At 34.7% G+C, this 23,595-nt stretch overlaps 1 protein-coding gene and 1 pseudogene across 13 annotated transcripts in view; both read left to right on the top strand.

The window, feature by feature from the left end:
* Positions 1–23,595, top strand: part of Lrch3 (leucine rich repeats and calponin homology domain containing 3) — a 126,100-nt gene that overhangs the window by 40,045 nt on the left and 62,460 nt on the right. For all 13 annotated transcript variants that reach the window (XM_046458100.2, XM_046458099.2, XM_058583535.1 and 10 more), the window contains exons 2-6: positions 5,755–5,899; positions 7,556–7,682; positions 10,795–10,900; positions 15,664–15,800; positions 17,086–17,195. In XM_046458100.2, coding sequence (XP_046314056.1) covers positions 5,755–5,899; positions 7,556–7,682; positions 10,795–10,900; positions 15,664–15,800; positions 17,086–17,195 — 625 coding nt within the window. The remainder of the gene's footprint in view (positions 1–5,754; positions 5,900–7,555; positions 7,683–10,794; positions 10,901–15,663; positions 15,801–17,085; positions 17,196–23,595) is intronic.
* Positions 17,209–19,750, top strand: LOC124101869 (elongation factor 1-gamma-like; annotated as a pseudogene).

The raw sequence follows: 23,595 nt of genomic DNA, 5'->3' as shown, positions 1-23,595 counted from the left end.
CAACATCTGATGTTTAGAATTGTGAAGTAAGAAGTTTGTAGGCTTTTTTTAAAAATTTTATTAGTTTTTAAATTAAAAAAATTTTTTTTTGTAGTTGTAGATGGACAGAATGCCTTTGTTTTCTTTTTCATGTGGTTTTAAGGTTTGAACCCAGTGCCTCACACATGCTAGATGAGCACTCTGCCACTGAGCTACAGCCCCAGCCAAGTTTGTGGTAGTTTGTCACATCAGTGATAGGAAACTAATATAGAAGACCAACCTACAGATTATAAAGTGTTAAAACTAAAACTATCAAGAAAACAATTGTCACTGGGGCTGGGATTGTGGCTCAACGGTAGATTGCTCGCCTAGCACGTGTGAGGCCCTGGGTTCAAACCTCAGCACCACATAAAAATAAAATAAAGATATTATGTCCATCTACAACTAAAAAACAATAAGTATTTTTTTAAAAAAAGAATAATTATCACAAAAATTAGTAAATTGGTTACATGTTTGAGAGAGGGGAAGGGGTCATCTGCAACAGCTACACTGGGGCTTCTAGGTATTGAATAGAATATTTTTCACTTCTTTGAACGCATATATGTTTCAATGCAGTCTTTTATATTTATGAAGTTAAAATGCATTGCTTTTATAACTGGAAAAGTTTTTTTTAATTGGTATAATTTTACATATTTATGAGGTATAGTATGATAATTCAATACACGATACAAAGTGGGAAAAGAGATTTAGGAATAAAACATCCAATTTTTTTTTTTTTTTTTTTTTAGCTGAAAAGGATGAAATTTGTTTTTCCTCCTTAATCACATTTCTTTGGCTATAAAATTATTCCCTCTGAGAGACTATGATAATACATATCCTTTACAAACCAGTATTATTTTGTAGTATTTTCCATAAGATGATCCATGTACCCAAGTTATTAATTCTGTCTGTTCATTTATGATTTTATAGCATATTAAAAGATAACTCATTTAAGGGGTTGGGGTTGTGGCTCAGTGGTAAAGTGCTTGCCTAGTATGTGTGAGGCACTGGATTTGATCCTCAGCACCACATAAAAATAAATGAATAAAATAAAAAATTGTGTCAATCTACAATTAAAAATATTTTTTTAAAAAGATTACTCATTTAAAACAAGAAACTACTTGCCAAAAACATGAGAACCTTTAAAAATTATGATTTTAAAAGTAGACCAATTAGTCAGGCACAATGGCATACTGTGATCCCAGCTAACAGTTGGGTGGGTGGCAAGTTTAAGACCACCCTGAGCAATTTAGTGAGACCCTATCTCAGAATAAGAAGGACTTAGGATATAGCTCAATGGTAGAACTCTTGCCTACTATCCATGAGGTCTTAAGTTCCATTGCTAATACCACAGGCACAAAAAAAAGTAGACATATTATGTTTTAAATTCTCTAATCACTTAAAAAAATAAAGAATAGTTGTTTATTGACATGCATTTAAACTTAGTATATGTCTAGCTATTGTTTTTTTTCCCCTCATTAGTTTGGAGACAAAACTGGACTTTTAAATAATTTAGGTTTATAACACAAATATTAAGCTTTCTCTGCTTAGCTAAGGTAACCTCTGCTTAATTTTAATTTGTTGCCTGAAATTATCTTTCCTGGATTCAGCTTAAATATTTAAGGAGCAGTTTGTAATTGACATTAATACTTTCTTTCTTCTACTTTTAAAAGTATACTAATATAATTTAAATAGGAATTGATAAAAATTGTACTTCATATTAAAGAAGTTATTCATGGTGATTTTTTGGGAAATTTTTAGTCTGAAGTACTCAAAGGTTACTATTACCTGGGCTTTAATTTTGTCCAAGTGAATATAGCATGATGAGGCATTTTGGCAAAATAATGATCTCTTTCCCAACTTCTGTTACTATCATAAGGCAGGCAGGCATAGTCCTTAGGGAATGTGTGAGTCTTGGGACATGTTGGTCTCAGAAAACAAGGCAAAAGAAGCCTATAGACAGGGCTGGGGCTGTAGCTCAATGGTAGAGCATTTGCTTAGCATATGCAAGGCACTGGGCTCGATCCTTAGCACCACATAAAAATAAATAAAATAAAGGCATTCTGTCCATCTACAACTACAAACAAACAAAAAGACAGTTATCTTAAACTTGTGAGTTCACAGAATTAGCTCTGTCCCAGATGGAAAGCTTGATTTCAATTCTTTTAGAAGTTGTTTCTATTAATTTGGTGTTAACTGCCATTCATTGTACCCTTGCAGCTTGACCTGAGCTTTGAAGAAGCGGAGAGCCATGAATTATCAAAGAACATAATCCTCATAAAAGTATTTGAATAGCCAAGGAAAGGGTGAACAAGGAAAACATCCAGAATGAGTTAACTTCAGTGAAGTAGAACGCCTGGAAGAGATTTGTGACAAGTTTAAGAAGCAAAACAAAACTATCTTGAGATTCTCCTGAGAAACAAAGTGGCATGCTTCTAATTATACCATAAAAGAACTGAAACAAGAAGGGATGAGGGAAAACTTTTCTATAATTTGTGGAGAGAATGATTTTTGTTAAATTCAAATTCATAATCTAGAAGAGTAATTAGAAGTGTATATATCAAAATAGAAAAACAGAAAGAAGTAGAAAGAGCCATTGTAGGAGACGCATCCACTAAAGATAAAATAGACAAATCTGGTTTGGAAAGAAGGATTAAATGAGTTCACTGCATTTCAGACTAAGTGTTGAAGGTGGTAGGCAGGCATAACAAGATGCTTACAAAAGAAAGGTAATAAGGTATGCACTGAACTTTTTCATAGGACATTAGAAACTAGAAAATAGTTAAATAGCATCTACAGATTACTAAGAAAAGAACTGTCATTATCTAGCCAAAATATCATTTATTTGCTATGGTTAAAACAAGGTATTTGTATATGTGCAGGTATTCAGAGGATATATTAGCCAAGTCTTCCATCTAGAGAATGTTCTCTTTTAAGGATCTTCCCAAATGATTCCCAACAGAGACTTAAGATTTCCTCTTGGCTGGGCTTAATGGTAGATTGCTTGCCTAGCCATGTTCAGGGGCCTGAGTTCTATCCCCAACACCACAAAAAAAAGGGCAATGGAGGGGGCAGGGAGAAAACTATTTTTCTGATTTCCTACAGAAAGATAAAAACTGTAGTAAGCAAATGAATCTCACAGTATACTGAATTAAATTTGAATGGATAATGACTATAGCAACATAGTCCTTTATTCTTTGCATTTCCTATTAAGTTTGCCACTGATCCAGAAGCTTGATTAGACACAGGTTCTGACCCTTGGGAAAACCTTGAATACTTCTCTTCATCTATTTGGCTCACTGATAAAGTCATGTAGGGAATGCAGGATAAATGTTTGGTTTTTCTCCTTACTTTATCAGTGTACAGGATAATGGATTGCTGTTCTGTCATCTTTTTTGAGGTGTGTTGTTATAAGCTCATGTAGTTTGATATTTGTGATGGATTTCAATCCATTGCAATTATTTTTATTAAAGTTCAAATTGTCTCACCTTTGGGCAGTGGGAGCCGTAAATTACTGAGTCCTTTTGACAAACCCTGATAATTTGGGGTAAAGAAAAGGGTAGTATTTTTGTTTTGTTTTGTTTTGCTATTCTAAAAACCTGGCTGTGGGAAGGTGAATTTTAGAGATCCAGTTGTTTCTTAGGCTCTTAGGAATTTAGTGATATAATCTTTAATATATAGGAGATGCCTTAGTATTTGCTTTATTTGCAATGAATAGTGGTTTTATTTTTTAGTGTATATGGAAACTCAAAAAGAAATCAACATTTCCCAGCAATAGATTCAAAGGTGTGTGCTAAGAGCCAAGTATATGATGCATGGCATTTTTGGTCGAAAGGTGAGCCAGCTAGCCATTGAGATGATATGATTATGTTAAGATTTGCATTCATATGGATATTGGACTCCTGCTGTTCACCTAGGCCGGCTACGGGACTCCTGGAGAGTTCCCATTGGTTGGGGAAGTACAGTAGGAGGGAGTTCCGGGGGAGGAGCTCTCTCTGCAGGTCCGGGAGGAGGCCGCGTGGGTGGAAAAAATCTGCCCGGGCGGTACCGGACATTGGCGGCAGTTTCAAAAAATAAACTTTGTTCCTGCTTGAGTGGCTCGTGATTTTGTGCCCAGCCAGACTGCGGCAACTGGCGGCCCACACGGGGAACGCCTGAAGCTTGGAGGCCAAAAGGAAAATGATTCGACTCAAATCCATAACAGCTGATATCCAGATCTCCAGCTTGGCTATTCTTACATCTGCGACAGTGATTAACCAGGATGCTTTTTTCAATATCTATTTTATTATTGCTTTTTCCCACATCATAAAGTTCTGTTTTATTTTTGAGCTCATACAGACCTAGGTTAATGTTTTTTCTGATCAGTTTTATTTTTTGACTGTGGAGTTTTTGAACATTGCAATGGAGATTTCACCTAGGTAAAGCTACAAGGCCTTTACTATTGTCTTATGTGTTATATGTTACGTGTGCACACTTCTGTTTTGTGTTGTATGTCTGTATGTGCGTATGTCCATATATCACATATGAGGAGCGCTCATGCACATGGATCCAAAAAAATTTTTTTTATTATTCACGTGATTTTAATAGTTTAATTTAATTTGGGTAAACAGCTGTTGAGGATTGTTTTAATATATGAACAAATAGAAGGTTAACAGATCTGTTTGTTTACTTTCACCTTTCCTTTTCATTATATTTAATAATTCTGTTCAGGATAATGTAAATTGTTCTAAATATTGTTTTCTTAGTACCTGTTGAAATGTTACATATTTTTTTTTAGCATCATTGTCAAAATTCCTATTTTCATCCCAGTGCCGGTGAAGACAAAGATAAAACCAAACTACAACTTCTTCGAGAGTTATCACAACAAACCGTGTAAACTGATACATCAATGATTTATAACTCAACAAGTAATGCTCAATCAATGAGTCGATTTATTTTGGAAGGATATGGACATATTGATAGATTCCTCTGCTTTGAACTGCTTACAAAACTTGCCTGGACTATGTATCACTTGTATGCTTTATTTTGGGAGGATATGGACATATTGATAGATTCCTCTGCTTTGAACTGCTTACAGAACTTGCCTGGACTATGTATCACTTGTATGCTTTGTGATCTATTTGTTGATGCAGCGAATTATGGTAGTGCTAGCGTATCTTTGCTGATGTGTCACCAGTGATGCAGTTTTTCCTAGGAGCCGTTAATTGACTTGGTGTCATGACATTTCTGTATCCTCCTCCCTTCTACTAGTGATGGTCTAATTTTGGGGGCCAACAGAGGTGAGGTAAAGAACCTCACCCCCCCACCGGCACCAAGGCCAAATTTGGGGGCCAACAGAGGTGAGGCAAAGAACCTCACCCCCCCACTGGTACATAGGCCTATCCACAAGTATGGCTATATGCTGGACCGGTAGTCAGTGATGGGTATGATCCAATTGCAGTGGTATCAACCTAAGACAGGAGGCTGACACCTAAAAGTCAGTTTTCCGATGACGGGTAAGAACCATATGTTGAATTGGACAAACCTAACAGGCACGGTCCCTAGCCAGATTGCTTGTTACTTAAACAGAAGGGGGGAGGTGTGTATTTAAACAGTTTACTGAGTCAGTTGATGTTTTAACTTTATGTTGAACCAGTCTTCACAATAGGAACACTGGAGAATTCAAATAATTACAAAGCCTGCATATTAGTTTAACATTTCAGTAAAAATTTATTGAAAAAATAACTTTTCTTTCAGACCTGTCACGAAACCGCCTCTCAGAAATTCCTATAGAAGCATGTCACTTTGTTTCTCTTGAAAATCTCAACTTATATCAAAATTGTATTCGGTATATCCCAGAGGCGATTCTAAACCTGCAGGCCCTAACATTCTTAAATATTAGGTAAGCATATTGTTTCTTTGTTTGTTTGTTTAACTTGGTTTTATATGGTCTTTCTAATTTTCTCATCTCTTTCACTAAACTGTTTACAGATATTTACAGTATCTGTTTGTATTGGCAGTTTCTGTACATGTTCTTAGGATAAATCAACAGTATATCCTGTTTCTTCTAGTGTCTCTGCTTATCTTTGGCTTTACAATCATTAACACACCCTACTAGCCATTAGTCTAACAGGCTAGTAGCAGTGGTTCTCCAATTACATTTTTAAAGTAGCTTCCTCAAACAAAAATAGTAGATCTGAAATTCCTTCACTTGGTTCTTGTGACCATGAACTTTTGTGTATTAACTTTTGAATGTGTAAATGCATTTATTCAACTCATCTCTATTTCTTCACATCTTACAATGACTTTTTAAAAAAAAAATTCAATATAAAACAACTGAAAATATATAAATGTAAAGAAGCACAAAGGAAATTCAACAAAATATTGTATCTTAAGTTATATAATTATAATTGATCACTTTCTGGTTTTCCAGGATTTAGTCAATTTTTAAAATGTGTTTTCTTTCCCCTTATCATAAAATACCCTTTAAAAATATTTTTATAGATAATCATTTTGTTGCATAGTTTATCTACTTTTAAAAATCCATTTTCCTCCCAGATATTTAGTTTCTCCCAGTTTTTTACCACAATAAAAGTAACACTACTAGAGAAGTTTGTATGTAAATTTTATTTTTCTCTTTCCTTAAGATAAGTGTCTAGGAGTGGAATTATTATTGGATTAAAAAGTTTTAGTGCTGGGCATGGTGGTGTATGCCTGTAATCCCAGCAGTTCAGGAGCCTGAAGCAGGAGAATCATGAATTCAAAGCCAGCCTCAGCAACTTAATGAGGCCCTAACCAACTCAGCGAGACCCTGTCTCTAAATAAAATACAAAAAAGGGCTGAGGATGTGGCTCATGGTTAAGCACCCCTGGGTCCAATCCCCAGTTAAAAAAAAAAACCAGTTTTAAGCCTCATGGCCTCATGATCTACATTAATTACATCTTGAAAATGGAGAGGGAATTGATATTAAGGATTAAGAGGTTAAATCTACATATGTGTTTTGTTATTTTACTTTTAGATACAATTTTTCTGTTTTTGTATAAATAAAGATTCCTTTCCTATAATTTATTTGGTATAACATATGAAATCATAGTCTATCACTTGTTTTCCATAGAGCAATATTTGAATCATTTTTGTACATTTGGTTATAATATTGTAATGATGAGTGAAGTAGAATACAAATAATTTTGTTTCTGTATCTTCAGGAGGAAAAAGAAAGGATGATCTTATGTAAATATTACTTTAATAAAATTATAATGTCATGGTCATATAGCATTCATTCTTTATAAAAGAGTTTTATTGTGTAAGAGCCCTGTAAGATAGTTAGGAAAATATTAAATCTTTAATTATCCGTGAGGACTCTTCATAAGATACAGTTATAAGTTCAGTGTTGTGCCTAAAATTACAAAGATGATATCTTGCAAAATGAAAGCTAGAACTGAAATCTAACATCCTATTTGTTCCCTGTAAGACTTATATTTGAGTCTAGAATAAGAAAGATGGAATTTTTTTCCACAGTGGTAGGCTCTGACTCCTCTTTTTCTACTTACCCATTTAGTCGGAACCAACTGTCAACATTGCCAGTACACTTGTGTAATTTACCATTGAAAGTTTTAATTGCTAGTAATAACAAATTGGTATCACTTCCAGAAGAAATTGGACATCTCAGACATTTGACAGAACTTGTAAGTTAATATTTCATTTTTTGCTCATCCAGTGTGTCTTTGTAGTCATATTATACTCTTATACGTGGTAAAGATCTACTATTAATATGTATTTTCAGCTATTTTCCACTTTGGTATTGAAGCTTGGCTGAATGAGTAGTAACTCAACTTCTTGACATTGAATTAAAAAAGAACTGAAAGTATAAGTCAAATAGGCCCACACAAAATGGGAAAATGTCTTTAGAATTATGTTCTAACCAGTGTTAAATGATTTGTTATTAATTTTTTGAAATATAAGGTAATAATGCATTTGGTTTTTCAAATTAAATTTTATTAATACCATCAATATTCTAATTTTCTGTTAGCCCCTTTATGGGAGTGGGCACTTCAAAAGTCAGCCCCCCCCACACACATACACACATACTATCTCAAACTCTACAGTATATTTTACTGCCCTATATTTTTTCCATATTTTTATGGATGCATTATATTTATACATAATGTTGGGCTTTGTTGTTGCCTCATATTTTCTAAGACATTTACTTGAACTTTACCTACCCTCCTTGTAAATTATAAGAAAGCATCTCTTGTGTATTTATGTTCAAATACAAGAATGAGACTTTTCTTGGGCTGGAGTTATGGCTCAGTGGTAGAGTGCTCACCTAGCATGCATGACACACTGAATTTGATCCTCAGCATCACATAAAGTAAAATAAAGACATTGTGTCTACCTATAACTAAAATAAATAAATAAATAAAAAGAATAAGACTTTTCTCATTTTGGGATAATTATACCACAATAATACTATAAGCCGGTACTACAATTTTCTTCATTTTATAGCTGAGGAAACTAGCACTCAGGTTAGTAACTTGTTCAAGGTTACATAACAAAAGAAGAATTTGAAACCATTCCTAACTTAACACTAAAGCCCATGTTTAATATTTCTGAAATGGTTCAATACAAACATGTTCACTGGGATTTAGGTGTATTGTTCCATGCTGGTTTATTAACAAAGAGGGTTATTGTAAACAAAAAAAAAATACACGCAACATAAATCTAATTAGATTAGATCATTCTTTTTCAGGTGGATTTTGAATATAGGAAGTTATATGTAAAAATTCACAGACATATTAGAGCTAGCATCTGGATTTTAGACTACTATTTTAGAGCCAGTTAAACGTAGAAATGAAGTCCAAAATGTATGTATGTTGGGCATTTCTTCAGATTCTTATTTTTAAATCTTTAAACTTTTATACTTAGTCAATCCTAAATACTCCAAAGATAGATAGGTTTCAGAAGCTGCTTTTAGTTTTCTACAAAAAAGGTTATTTGATACTTTGAGTCCTAAGAATTAGTAACCCTAAAGCCCCTGACTCCCAATGGTTGTTCTTTCTGCAACATCCATGTTACCTCTTTCTTTTTTCCCCTTCATTTAAAAATGGAATTAAACTTCTGTCTTTTGGAATATATATATTCTACATATACACATATATATTTTATTCCCTCCTTAGGGATATATTATGTATTGCTATAAACTTTTGGCTCAGAACCAGTTTTCTTGACACTTGTTGCCTATAGCATTAGATTTAAAAGTCTAGCTTCGGATTCTACTTTAGTCATTAATTCATAGGAAAAGTGAAAATTGCATTGTTTTCTCTAAGAGTATTTTGAGGAAATTAACAAATAATGTTTGAGCTTAATGAAGTTTTGGGTAAATCTGATTTTCTTTCTTTTTTTCTTTCCTTTCTTCCTCCCTTCCCTTCCTTTCTTTCCTTCCTGTCCTTCCCATCTTTTCCTTCCTTTCTCTTTCTCTTTCTCTTTTTTTGAACCAGGGATTGAATCCAGAGGTGCTTTACCTCTGAGCCATATCCCAGCCCTTTTTATTTTGGTACAGGGTCTTGCTTAGGACCTTGCTATAAGTTGCGAGGCTGGTCTCAAACTTGTGATCCTCTTGTCTCAGCCTCTGAGTTGCTGGGATTACAATAGTGAGCTACCAAGCCCGGCAGTAGTCTGATTCTCTAAACAGTAAATGTATTATTTTCTTTGCCTTATATACTGGAAGAATTTTAAGTGATAATGTGCAGCTTGGAGCTTTATATCAACCTAGATAGTTTCTTGCTATAATGCATGATATGGGTTAACGAATTATTCTGGCTGATCTCAGAATTATGAAATTCTGAATTTATTAATCTTAGAACCTATGGGTAGTTTCTTTTCAGAACCATTGTAATAAAACTGTTACCAAAATACCAGAATGCCTGTAATACCACTACTCAGGAGGGAAGGACTGTAATTTTGAGGCCAGTCTTGGCAATTTAGTGAGATTAGACCCTGATGTATCAAAACAAAAATATATATATAAAAAAGATTTGGTGGCTGGGATTGTGGCCCAGCGATAGAGCTCTCGCCTAGCACGTGTGAGGCCCTGGGTTCAATCCTCAGTACCATATAAAAATAAATAAACAAAATAAAGATATTGTGTCCAACTACAACTAAAAAATAATTTTTTTAAAAAAAGGACTTGGGATGTAAGTTAGTGGTAAAGTATCCCTGGATTCAATCCTTATTATCACAAAAAAATAAAAAGAGGCCTGCCTAACATATATATTGGAATTGGGTTGATCGTATGCTAATAAAACAGCTTGTTTTTCCATAACCTTTGAGTTACGTGTATTTCATTTTTTATCCACATCCAATTTGATAATTTAAAATCTTCTGTGTATTTTTATATTTTCAAACAGTTGAAACTGATGTTTTGAAAATGGAGTTTTTTCTTTCAAATAATTTTATCATTTAATTTTTTATTTTAATTTATTAGAATAATATATAATAAAATAGTTATTTTTATACTTTTTTTATATTTACCTTTTCATCAGTGTTTTCATTTGATCTGATATCCTAGCCCTTCTAGTCATATTTTAAGTCATCTAATTAACAATATTCTTGAGAAATATTTATGGCTCATAAATTTTTTAAATTAAATGTGAGCACAAATTATGGAATTATTCTTTAACAGAGAATCATAATTTTTTTTTTATAACTGAGAAGAACCCTAGGTATTATTTTATCTAATCTCATTGTAGAGATAGTTTACTATTAGAACAATGATTACTTTGTTCCCTTTTGAAATAGGATGTGAGCTGCAATGAAATTCAAACTATACCTTCCCAGATTGGTAATCTAGAGGCCTTGAGAGACCTTAATGTGAGAAGAAATCACTTAGTACGTTTGCCTGAAGGTAAGAAATTGTGAAACAATTGTTTTATTATTATTCATCTTTTTATTTTTAAGATCTTGTTGGGCTGGAGATATAGCTCAGTTGGTAGACAGCTTGCCTCACATGCACAAGGCCCTGGGTTCAGTCCCCAGGAAAACACACACACACACACACACACACACGAGATCTCTGAATGATGGGCACAAGACAAAAATGAAGAGTTAGGATGAATTTTTGAAAGTCAGTGGTTTATTTAATAGTGTTATCTGTTTTATTATGAAGTTTTAAAAGAGTCTTCAGTGAAAAATTTAGGTAACTATTTACAAATGACTTTATTTTTGTATCTTATCAATCAATATAATTAATAATTCAGGGTAGTGTCTCTGGAAATTTTGGTAAGCATGACTGTTGGAGGAATGTAACATGTTTTGATAATGGGATAGTCTAGTAACATGAAGAGCATTCTTGCACTTAGCACTGACTTACAAATGGCCTTGAACTGAATTTATTTTTATCCTTCAATGGAAAAGTTGAGTCTTAATTAACCATGTGAAGGTGCTGTATTGAGTAAATAATGAATGAGGTAAGAGACTGTCCTAGAAGGCTGATTATCTTAGACTGACTATAAACTCTCGTATCTTGACTGATAAAAATGATTAAATAAATTAAATGTAATTTTATCAGTCTTCCACAAATACAAAGTTGTAAAAGGAAGGAGCTATAAATGAAGGTAAAAATAGGAAGAACCATTATTTTATTCAAAATATATATTCTCTAATTTAATATGGAAAATTTCATTTATTAATGGGAACAGTGAACTTCTGTGTATCCATCACCCAGCTACAGCTATCATCAGCTATTGGCAACACTTGTTTCATATACTCTTATCCACTTTCCCCACCTTATCCTGTAGATTAATTTGAAACAAATTCCAGAAATTCATTCATAATCATTTCAGATTGTATTTTTAAAAGATAAATCTTCAGAAGGCATTTTTAATGACAATGATTTTTACAAAACATGACAGAATGTACAATAATATTGAGTTAACAAATGATGTTTTTGCTCTTACTATAGAATCAAAACATTTATACCATTTTGATCCAGTATAACAATTAGTTCTAACATTTTTGACATATGTGAATCCCAAGTAAACATATAAGAAAATGACTTTCCCTGTTCACCTTTATTCACTGGTCACTGCCACATTACCTAACATCCTGCATATCTTTTCTCTCACTACTTGTCCAGTAACCTTCATTCCTTTCACCTTCAGGGTCTTCTCTTCTTGGTGTTGGCTACAAACTCAAGAATATGCATTGAGACCCTCAGCAGAACCAAAATCATGACACATGACCCAATAACCCCAGATTCCCTCTAGGATTATCCCTCTACTAGGACCTAAAATCAACTTAGGTTGATTTTAAAAGCTTATTTGTATAATAAGATTTATTAATATGAAATTAGTTAATGAAAATATTGAGCTTTTGATGAAAATGAAAATTGGGGGTTTCTGATGGCAATCACAGTGTAATAATTTTATCACCTAATTTAACTCTTAACTTATTTTGATTATAAACTATCAAGAAAATTATGAGTCATAGGATATACAGTTAAGCTGAGTTAAACTGAATATCAACATATGTATTTAAACTGAGATAACAGGCACTTTATTCTAACAGTACACAAGTTAGCATGGAAGTTTGTGTTAACTAGTAATCTCACACTGCAGTTTGGTCATTAACATATTACATCTTCTATTTTGATGTTTTGATTTAAAATTAAATTAATTTTAATTTTTACTAAATAAACTATTACATCATTCAAAAGATATTTAAAAACTTAAATAGTGGCATTCCTTAAAACTCCCCACACTCTAGTTTCCATGGCCAGAGCATCTACCTTCATTAAACCTATTTGACTTTTTCCACTGTTGTTTGCTCACTTTTTTTTTGGGGGGGGGGGAATCAGGGATTGAATCAAGGGTATTTAACCACTGAGCCACATCCCCAGCCCCCCCCCCTTTTTTAACATTTTATTTAGAAACAAGGGTCTTGCTGAGTTGCTTAGGGCCTTGCTATGTTGCTGAGGCTGACTTTGAACTTGAGATTCTCCTGCCTCAGCCTCCCAAGCTGCTAGGATTACAGATTGAACCATTGCACCTGACTAGCTGACATATTCTAAATAGTACACCTTAAGCTAATGCTGGTTTGTCAACTTTAACACCTATGTCAACTTCTGTTATGATAAATCAGGTTTTTATTTTCTTATAGTATCACCGTATCATAACCTTTATTTTCCTCCTTCTGTCTTTCCAGTATCATCTTGTTACCACTTTTGATTAAAAGTGTTTATTCAGGGGCTGGGGTTATGGTTCAGTGGTAGAGTGCTCACTTAGCATGCATGAGGCAGTGGGTTCGATCCTCAGAACTACATAAATGTAAAACAAAGATATTGTGTCCACCTAAAACTAAAAAATAAATATTTAAAAAAATGTTTATTCGGTATTTATATTACTATAATATATGAATATTATTCCTTCCAGTTTAAGTGATGCGCTCTGATTTCATTTCCTTTCCTTCTTTCTTTCTTTTTTTTGGTGGTGCAAGGGATTTAACCCAGGGCCTTGTGCATGTGAGACAAGCACTCTACCAACTGAGCTATGTCCCCAGCCTTCATTTTCTTTCTTGTATATTTTGTTCTTGTTTTCTAGGGTTAATAATGATTATTTTTAAAAAAATTTGTTTAATTTTTTAAAATGTATCCATGGCTAATTCTACCCTTTTTATCCAGCAGCCTTCTTTGTCAAATGCATCAGATTTTTCTATCACTTTTTTTTCCTGTATATCTTCCCCACTAAGACCTTTTTCTCTCTTCTTCTTCTGAGCTGGTGGTTCTCTAAATGGTGCTACCCCTGCCTATTTTCTTCTGGGTTGAATACTCTTTGGATTTCAGATCTTCCTTTTCTTAGTTTCCTCTGTTTTGCTGAAGGACATCTTTTAGTTGTTTTGTGAGAAGGGGAATGTGTCATGGATAACATTTTTTTTTTTTTGAGACCCCATCTGTCTTTATTCCCTACTCCCCTTGATTGATAATTTATTAGATTATAGATTCTAGGCTGTTTGCTCTTAGGACTTTTAAGCCTTTTTTTTTTTTTTTTTTTTAGCCTCCAGTGTTAAAAATTGATTTTTGAAAATACTTCTAATTCCAGTCCTTTGTGACCAAATATTTCTCTCTGAAAGATTTTAAGGTCTTTCCTTTTTTTTTTTTTTTCCCTGCTGCTGTGAACTTTTTGATGTTGTGCCATAGTATGAGTTGTTTTCACTCACCATGCTAGGTACTTGAGGTACTCTAGGCCTTATTTTGAAAAATTTGCTTCTTTCTCTTTTTGGTAATTTTCTCTCTTTTGGTGTCTGTTCATTTTTTTGGAATTGAATGTTAGACCTCTTTGATTGAGCCTTTGATTTTTCTTATCTTTTTCATTGTTCCCTTTTTTGTCCTTTTGTGTTACCCTGTAAAATAGTTCCAACCATTCCTAGATTTTGAGGATGTTGGGGGCAAGGACACAGGGATTGAACACAATGGTGCTCTATTCACTGTGCTACATCCTGAGCCCTTTTTTTATTTTTTATTTTGAGGCAGGGTCTTGCTAAGTTGCCCAAATTAGCCTCAAACTTGATCCTCTTGCCTTAGCCTCCTGAGTAGCTTAGATTATAGGTGTGTGCCACTGTACCTGGACTATTCTTGGATATTTGCTTTCAGAAATTTATTCTGAATTTTTAATTTCTGACATATTTTTCATTTCTAAAAAATCTTGTTATTATGATTTTTCTCCCCACCAAAAAATCTCTTTTGTGTTTCAGTGGTTCAATATTCTCACTCTCTGAAATTAAGGATATTAATTCTAAGTTTTCAAAATTTTCTTCTGCTTCCTCTATAATTATTTGTTTCTTCGAAGTTCCTTTTTTTGGTGGGTTAGTTGGTTTTGATTTCTTTCTCACGTGTCATTGGCTTCTCTAAATGTCTGTGGATCATATGTTGTCTATGCACAGCCGACTAAAAGTGCTGATTCTATGAGGCGTAAACTGCAGAAGGGTAATTAAACGGCAAGCTGGGTGTTTTTATTAGGGAGAATGCCTTAACAGTGTCTAAAGGCCTTTTATAATGCACTGTATAGCTTCTTTAGAGAAAGATATTCTATTTCTTGTATATTAGTGTATGTATTTCTATCTACTGGCCTACAAGAATTGGGGAGAGAGTGGGGTGGGGTGGAATGTGCTATGGAATTGCCATTGATTGTATAGTCTTTCACTCCTCCATTTTCAATTGGCATCTCATCTGATTTCCCATTGTACCCGAGGTCCCTGAGTTCAGAGCTTTGATTCAATTTCACTAGAGAATTAACTGGCTGACTTCTATAGGGTTGGAGAAGAGTAGTGCTCCAACTGTGTGAGTTGGAACTGGGGACCTAGGCATCTGATTACGTTTTTATAAAGACTTGTCATCTACTCCTTTTGTTTTTCTCACCTTTTTTTGGTATCAGGGCCTCCAATTTCTGGGAATTTCTGTAATTCTGTATCAGGTCAAACTGCCTGATTTTTATTAGTATTCCTACCTATAGATAACTAGATTTTATTTTACATCACTTTGCTTTATCAGTTAGTCACCAAGAATGAAGGTAAATACCTATGTTAAAGCCATTGTTATTTAATTAAAAGTGCTTGTAAAAATTATGTAGACTTAAAATATCATTAATTGTTCATTTCCATTTTACCTTTTTGCAGAGCTGGCAGAGTTACCTTTGATACGGTTAGACTTCTCATGCAATAAAATTATAGCAATCCCTGTTTGTTATCGGAATCTTAGGCACCTACAAGTGATCACCCTAGATAACAATCCACTGCAGTCACCTCCTGCACAGGTAAACCTTAGTTGAAATATGTTATATACATGTTTTGACAAAAGAATTGAATTTATATGCATTTATCTTTCTGTTATTTTCTTAAAATAAATGCATGTACATATATATTCTTTAGAAACCTTGAATAAGTGGAATGGAAGATAGGTGATGTTTTCACAAATGGTTTTCCTTTCCCCAGTTTGGCATTTTTTAAGTTGAGGAATTCTTCTAAAATTATATGCATTTATATTTATGTATATTTTAGTTGTTGATGGACACAATACCTTTATTTTATTATTTATTTTTTAATTGGTGCTAAGGATCAAACCCAGTGCTTCATGTGTTCTAGGCAGTGTTCTACCACTGAGCCACAACCCCAGCCCCCTAAAATTCTTTTTCTAATAAAATATGAAATTTCTCTCTCAGTTTTCTCCTAGCAAAACTTGGATATAGAGAACATAAATGTTAGACACAAAAAAAGCTTTCCAAATTAAAGATGTATCAATGTGTTCTTTTGACCATTGTTTTTGTACCATCTTCCTATTTTCCAAACTCTTAAGTTCCCCATCTAACTAGTTTGTTCATTTCTTTCTCAGGGACTTAAATGAAACTATTTAGTTATAAAGTAGCTTTTCACATAGATCGTAGTTATCCTACAATCTATAAAAATGTTAGCCAACCCCTAGTTTTCACAGTATTTTTTTTTTAACTCTGGAATTTATTGATGATTTTACACAAGCTTAAGGTACTCTTTATGGCATCTGTAAAAACGTAGTATAAAAACCTTGTAAGTATAGAAGAATTTCATCAGCTTAAAGAAGTTGTTTAATTCTGGGACAGGTCACAAAATATATATATATATATAACTTTACTATTTTGTCATTTTAATCTTATAGAAAGTAGGATCAAAACCACAATTGTACATAATTTTTGGATTCCTAAAATCAAAAGTTGTCAATATAATTTATTGGAGAGAAGTCTTAAAATTCCTGACTATATGTAACTTAGTGTGATAAATTTACTTGGTGTTTTAACAATGCTTATAATCATAAGTTATTTCTGTGTGTAACTGAAAGTTACTGGTAACCAAAAGACAGAAACCTATATTTACTAGTAAAATACCTAAAATAACAAATAATGAACCAAATAGTATAATCAGTTTTTTAACATTGTGCTACAAACTTGGTAGAAATGCCTCCTAATCCCAATTTACATTACATAAAAAGCCGGTTATGATTATAAAAAGAACAAAAATAATAATGTGTTCAATAATAATTTTGTCACACTTATATTTTATTTTATTTAGATATGTATAAAAGGCAAAATCCACATATTTAAATTCCTGAACATACAAGCTGGTAAGATTGCTCCAGATCTGCCAGATTATGATAGGAGACCCTTGGGTTTTGGCTCCTGGTAAGTATGTTTTCTTCTTTTATCATATTCCATTACACAGGGAATAAATTAAACTAGATCCTTAAATTTGCCTGAATATTTGCCTGAGAAATAACCTGCTTTAACACTTCTATTCTCAGAATGTTGAATTATAAATAAAATTGACTATTTAGATCTGACAAAGTGTAGTTCTAAAGCATTATTGACATTTTGGACCAGATAATTCTTTGTTATTCTATATTATAAGACTTTTAGCAGCATTCTTGGCCTCTGCCAAGTAGGTGCCAATGGCACCCTCCTAGTGTGTGTCTTCAGACATTACCAGTATTCTCAGGGGAGGGTACCCAGTTAAAAACCCCTGCCTGGGGGCTGGGGATGTGGCTCAAGTGGTAGCGCGCTCGCCTGGCGTGCGTGCGGCCCGGGTTCGATCCTCAGCACCACATACAAACAAAGATGTTGTGTCCGCCTAAAACTAAAATAAATAAATAAATATTTTAAAAAAAAAAACCCTGACTGGTCTGAATGACTTCTAACTAACCTTAGCTCTGCTGATAACAAGCTTTGTGACGTATGGCAAATTGTTTGAACTTTTTGAGTTTCATTTATCCCTCAGAGAGTGAAGAGGTTGGATTTGTTGACAATTGACATTTTTTAAGGATAGTTTAATCTATAAATCACTGTTACATACCACATGACTTATAAGGTTATCTGTTTGGCAGTCCCAACCATCTAGAACAATCTTAAGTACAGGAAATAATTCAGGGACCTTTAAACAAGCAAAATAGATGTCTCAGCGAAGGTACAGAAATGCTTCTGGACTTTACTTAAGAGAGAACCCGCCCTTTCTCTGTGGAATCACCGTAGTGTTTGGGATCCTGTATCCGTATCCCCAAAACTGGAGGGCCTCCAAGGCCCTCATCGCTACTCACTACAGTGGGACTCAGGTCTGCATGCTCTCCACTTTGGCCAAACCAACTGGACCCCTGAATTTCTCCTCAAATTTCCTACTGGCAAGGTTCTAAGCATTTGAGGATGAAGATGGATTCTGTATGTTTGAGAGCAATGTCATCACCTGCTATGTGAGCAATGAGGAGCTGTAGGAAAGTACTCCAGAAGCAGCAGCCCAGACGGTACAGTGGGTGAGCTTTGCTGATAGTGACATAGTGCCCCCAGCCAGTACCTGGGTGTTCCCTATCCTGAGCATCATACACCACAACAAACAGGCCACTGAGAATGCAAAGAAGGAGATATGGTGAATTCTGCGGCTGCTGGATGTTCACTTGAAGACAAGGACTTTTCTGGTGGGCGAACAAGTAACACTGACTAATATCACAGTTGACTGCACCCCACTGTCACTCTATAAACAGGTCTTGGAGACTTCTTTCCATCAGGCTTTTCCCAGTACAAATCACTGGTTCCTCACCTGCATTAACCAGCCCCAGTTCCAGGATATCTTGGGAAAGATGAAACTGTGTGAGAAAATGGCTCAGTTTAGTTCTAAGAAGTTTGCAGAGACACAGCCCCAAAAGAGGAGGTTTCACAGGAAGAGAAGCAGAAGCCCCAGGCCAAGTGGAAAGAGGAGAAAAAGGCAGCTGCCCCACCTCCAGAGGAGGAGATGGATTATTGTGACCAGGCAGTGGCTGCTGAGCCCAAGGCCAAGGACCCTTTTGTTCACCTGCCTAAGAGTACCTTTGTGTTGGATGAACTTAAATGCAGATACTCCAAGGAGGACACGCTTTCTGTGGCGCTGCCATATTTTTGGGAGCACTTTGATAAGGATGGCTGGTCCTTGTGGTATACTGAGTACCACTTTCCTAAAGAGCTCACTCAGGCCATCATGAGTTGCAACTTATCACTGAAATGTTTCAGCAATTGGACAAGCTGAGAAAGAACACCTTGGCCAGTGTCATCCTCTTTGAAACCAATAATAACATCTCCATTTCTGGAGTCTGGGTCTTCTGAGGCTAGGAGCATGCCTTTCTGCTGAGTCCAGATTGGCAGGTGGACTACAAGTCATATACATGGCGGAAACTGGATCCTGGCAGCCAAGAGACCCAGACTTTGGTCCAAGAGTCCTTTCCTGGGAAGGGGCCTTCCAGCATGTGGGCAAAGCCTTATCAGGGTAAGAGCCTCAAGTGAATATCTCTTGCCATTGTCTAGCTGCCTGCACCTTCTCTTTAGGGAGATGGGAGGTCATTAAAGGAAACTGAATATTAAAAAAGAAGAACCCCCCTCAGATCTTCTTTAAGAACCTGTCAAATTTTGCTTAAGAACACAGCCCTTGGGCTGGGGTTGTGCCTCAGCGGTAGAGCACTCACATAGCACATGTGAGGCCCTGGGTTCGATCCTCAGCAATACATAAAAATAAATAAAATAAAGGTATTGTGTCCAACTACAAGAAAAAATAAATATTAAAAAAAAAAAGAACACAGCCCTAATGATCTTACACAGTATCCTACTCTAAAACAGATTAACAAATTTCCATTTGGTTTCTAAAAGAAGATTAATTAACAAGCACAAAAATTAAGAAGAAGAAAACAATTTTTAAAAGTAGACACATTAAAAAAAAAAAAACACAGTACTGTTGATATTGGGAACTGTTAACATTGTCTTTCTCCGCAAATGAGGGATTTTGGAGCTATACAAGAACAATATAAATATATAAGGGGAAAACCATTAACACAACAGTTTCACAAAGCTAGAATGAAACATGAGCAGTATGAAAAGACAAGGAATGAAAGGAACACAAACAATGCAGGTCAATTCAACATTAGAAGAGGTAATATCTGCAGCTGATGAAATGTCAAATAAAGAGTTCAGGATATACATGCTTCAGATGATCTGGAGTCTCAAGGAAGACATTAGACAGCAAAATCAGACAATGAAAGATCACTTTGACAATGAATTGCATAAACAAATCCAAGAAGCAAAAGATCAACTCTACAGGGAGATAGAGGATATTAAAAAAAACCAGAAATCCTGGAAATGCAGGAAACAATAAACCAAATTAAAAACTCAAATGAGAGTATTACCAGCAGAGTAGAACACTTAGAAGATAGAACATCAGACAACAAAGACAAAGTTTTTCAACTTGAAAAGAACATAGACAGCTCAGCGAGAATGTTAAGAAATCATGAGCGGCACATCCAAGAAACATGGGATAACATAAAGAGACCAAACTTAAAAGTTATTGGGATACAAGAGGGTATAGAGGTCCAAACCAAAGGAATGAGCAATCTGTTCAATGAAATAATACTAGAAAACTTCCCAGACTTAAAGAATGAAAAAAATCCAAATACTAGAAGCCTACAGGACGCCAAATGTACAAAATCATAAGAGATCCACACCAAGACACATAATAATGAAGATGCCCAATATATAGAATAAGGAGAGAATTTTAAAAGCCACAAGAGAGAGGAAGCAGATTACATTTAGGGGTAAACCAATCAGGATAACGGCTGATCTTTCAACACAGACTGAAAGCTAGAAGATCCTGGAACAACATATTTCAAACACTGAAAGAAAATGGGTTCCAACGAAGAATCGTGTATCCAGCGAAATTAAGCTTCAGGATTGAAGATGAAATAAAAATCTTCCACGATAAACAAAAGTTAAAAGAGTTTGCAGCTAGAAAACCAGCTCTTCAAAACATCCTTGGCAAAACATTACAGGAAGAGGAAATGAAAAATAACAATGAAAACCAATAGCAGGAGGTAGTACAGTAAAGGAAAAACTAATCAAAGAGGAAAAACAAATCATGTTAAGTAACATAAATAACCTAATATGGCTGGAAGTACAAGCCATATCTCAATAGTAATCCTAAATGTTAATGGCTTAAATGCACCAATCAAAAGACATAGACTAGTAGACTGGATTAAAAAAAAAGATCCCACAATATGCTGCCTACAGGAGACTCATCTGATAGGAAAAGACATACACAGACTGAAGGTGAAAGGTTGGGAAAAATCATACCACTCATATGGACCTCGGAAGCAAGCAGGGGTGTCCATACTTGTATCAAATAAAATAGACTTCAAGCCAAAGTTAATCAAAATGGATAAACAAGGACACTACATACTGCTCAAGGGAACCATACACCAACAAGACTTAACAAAACTTTCTTCTCAGCAGCACACGGATCCTTCTCAAAAATAGACCATATATTATGTCACAGGGCAAATCTTAGCAAATAAAAACGAGTAGAGACATTACCATGCATTTTATCTGATCATAATGGAATGAAATTGGAAATCAATAATAAAATAAGAAAGAAAAAAATCCTACATCACATGGAGAATAAACAATATGCTACTGAATGAACAAAGGGTTACAGAAGACATCAAAGATTAAATTTAAAAAATTCTTAGAGGTGAATGAAAACTCAGACACAACATAGCGAAATCTCTGGGACACTATGAAAGCAGTACTAAGAGGAAAATTCATTTCATGGAGTTCATTCCTTAAAAGAAGGAAAAGCCATCAAATGAATGACCTCACACTACACCTCGAAGCCTTAGAAAAAGAAGAACAAATTAGCAGCAAATACAGTAGAAGGCAAGAAATAAGTAAAGTCAGAGCTCAAATCAATGAAATCGAAACAAAAGAAACAATCAAAAAAATTGACAAAACTAAAAGTTGGTTCTTTGAAAAAATAAATAAGGTTGATAGACCACTAGCCACGTTAACAAAGAGAAGAAGAGAGAGAACCCAAATTACTAGCTTACAGGATGAAAAAGGCAACATCACAACAGACACTTCAGAAATACAGAAGATAATTAGAAATTATTTTGAAACCCTATACTCTAATAAAATAGAGGATAGTGAAGGCATCGATAAATTCCTTAAGGCATATGAGCTACCCAGATTGAGCTCATATGCTCATATGAGCTAAACAGACCAATATCAAGTGAGGAAATAGAAGAAGCCATCAAAAGATTACCAACCAAGAAAAGGAACAGACGGATATACAGCAGAGTTTTACAAGAACTTTAAAGAAGAACTAATATCAGTACTCGTCAATCTATTTCAGGAGATAGAAAAAGAGGGAGTACTTCCAAATGCATTCTATGAGGCCAACATCACCCTGATTTCAAAACCAGATAAAGACACTTCAAAGAAAGAAAACTTCAGACCAATATCCCTAATGAATATAGATGCAAAAATCCTCAATAAAATTCTGGCAAATCGGGTACAAAATCATATCAAAAAGATTGTGCACCATGACCAAGTGGGATTCATCCCTGGGATGCAAGGCTGGTTCAATATACGGAAATCAATAAATGTTATTCACCACATCAATAGACTCAAAGATAACAACCATATGATCATCTCGATGCTGAAAAAGCATTCGACAAAATACAGCATCCCTTTATGTTCAAAACTCTAGAAAAATTAGGGATAACAGGAAATTACCTCAACATGGTAAAAGCTATATACGCTAAGCCTCAGGCCAGCATTATTCTAAATGGAGAAAAATTGAAGGCATTCCCTTTAAAATCTGGAACAAGACAGGGATGCCCTCTCTCACCACTTCTATTCAAAAATTCTTAAAACACTAGCCAGAGCAATTAGACGAAAGAAATTAAAGACATAAATATAGGAAGAGAAGAACTTAAATTAGCATTATTTGCCTATGACATGATCCTATACCTAGCAGACCCAAAAAGTTCAACCAAGAAACTTCTAGAACTAGTAAATGAATTCAGCAAAGTGGCAGGATATAAAATCAATACCAGTAAATCAAAGGCATTCCTGTATATCAGTGACAAATTCTCTGAAATGGAAATGAGGACAACTACTCCATTCACAATATCCTCAAAAAAAAAAAATACCTAGGAATCCACCTAACAAAAGAGGTGAAAGATCTATGCAATGAAAACTACAGAACCCTGAAGAAAGAAATAGAAGACCTTAGAAGATGGAAGGATTTACCTTGCTCATGGATTGGTAGAATTAATATTATTAAGATGGCCATATTACCAAAAGCACTTTACAGATTCAGTGCAATTCCCATCAAAATCCCAATGACATGCCTTGCAGAAATAGAAAAAAGCAATCATGAAATTCATCTGGAAAAATAAGAGACCCAGAATAGCTAAAGTAATTCTAAGCAAGAAGAGTGAATTGGTGGTATTGCGATTCCAGATTTTAAACTATACTATAGAGCAATAGTAACAAAAACAGCATGGTACTGGCACCAAAACAGGCTGTTAGACCAATGGTACAGAATAGAGGACACAGAGACAAATCCACAAAATTACAACTACCTTATATTAGACAAAGGTGCTAAAAACATGCAGTGGAGTAAGGATAGCATCTTCAACAAATGGTGCTGGCAGAACTGGAAATCCATATGCAACAAAATGAAATTGAATCCCTTTCTCTCACCATACACAAAAGTCAACTCAAAATGGGTCAAGGA

Source organism: Marmota monax, unplaced genomic scaffold (genome assembly GCF_021218885.2).
Source record: "Marmota monax isolate L192 unplaced genomic scaffold, Marmota_monax_Labrador192_F-V1.1 WCK01_AAM20220418_F8-fsc00052, whole genome shotgun sequence".
Lineage (NCBI taxonomy): Eukaryota > Metazoa > Chordata > Mammalia > Rodentia > Sciuridae > Marmota > Marmota monax.
Note: the sequence above shows the minus strand (reverse complement) of the source record. Positions and strands in the feature narration are given on the sequence as shown.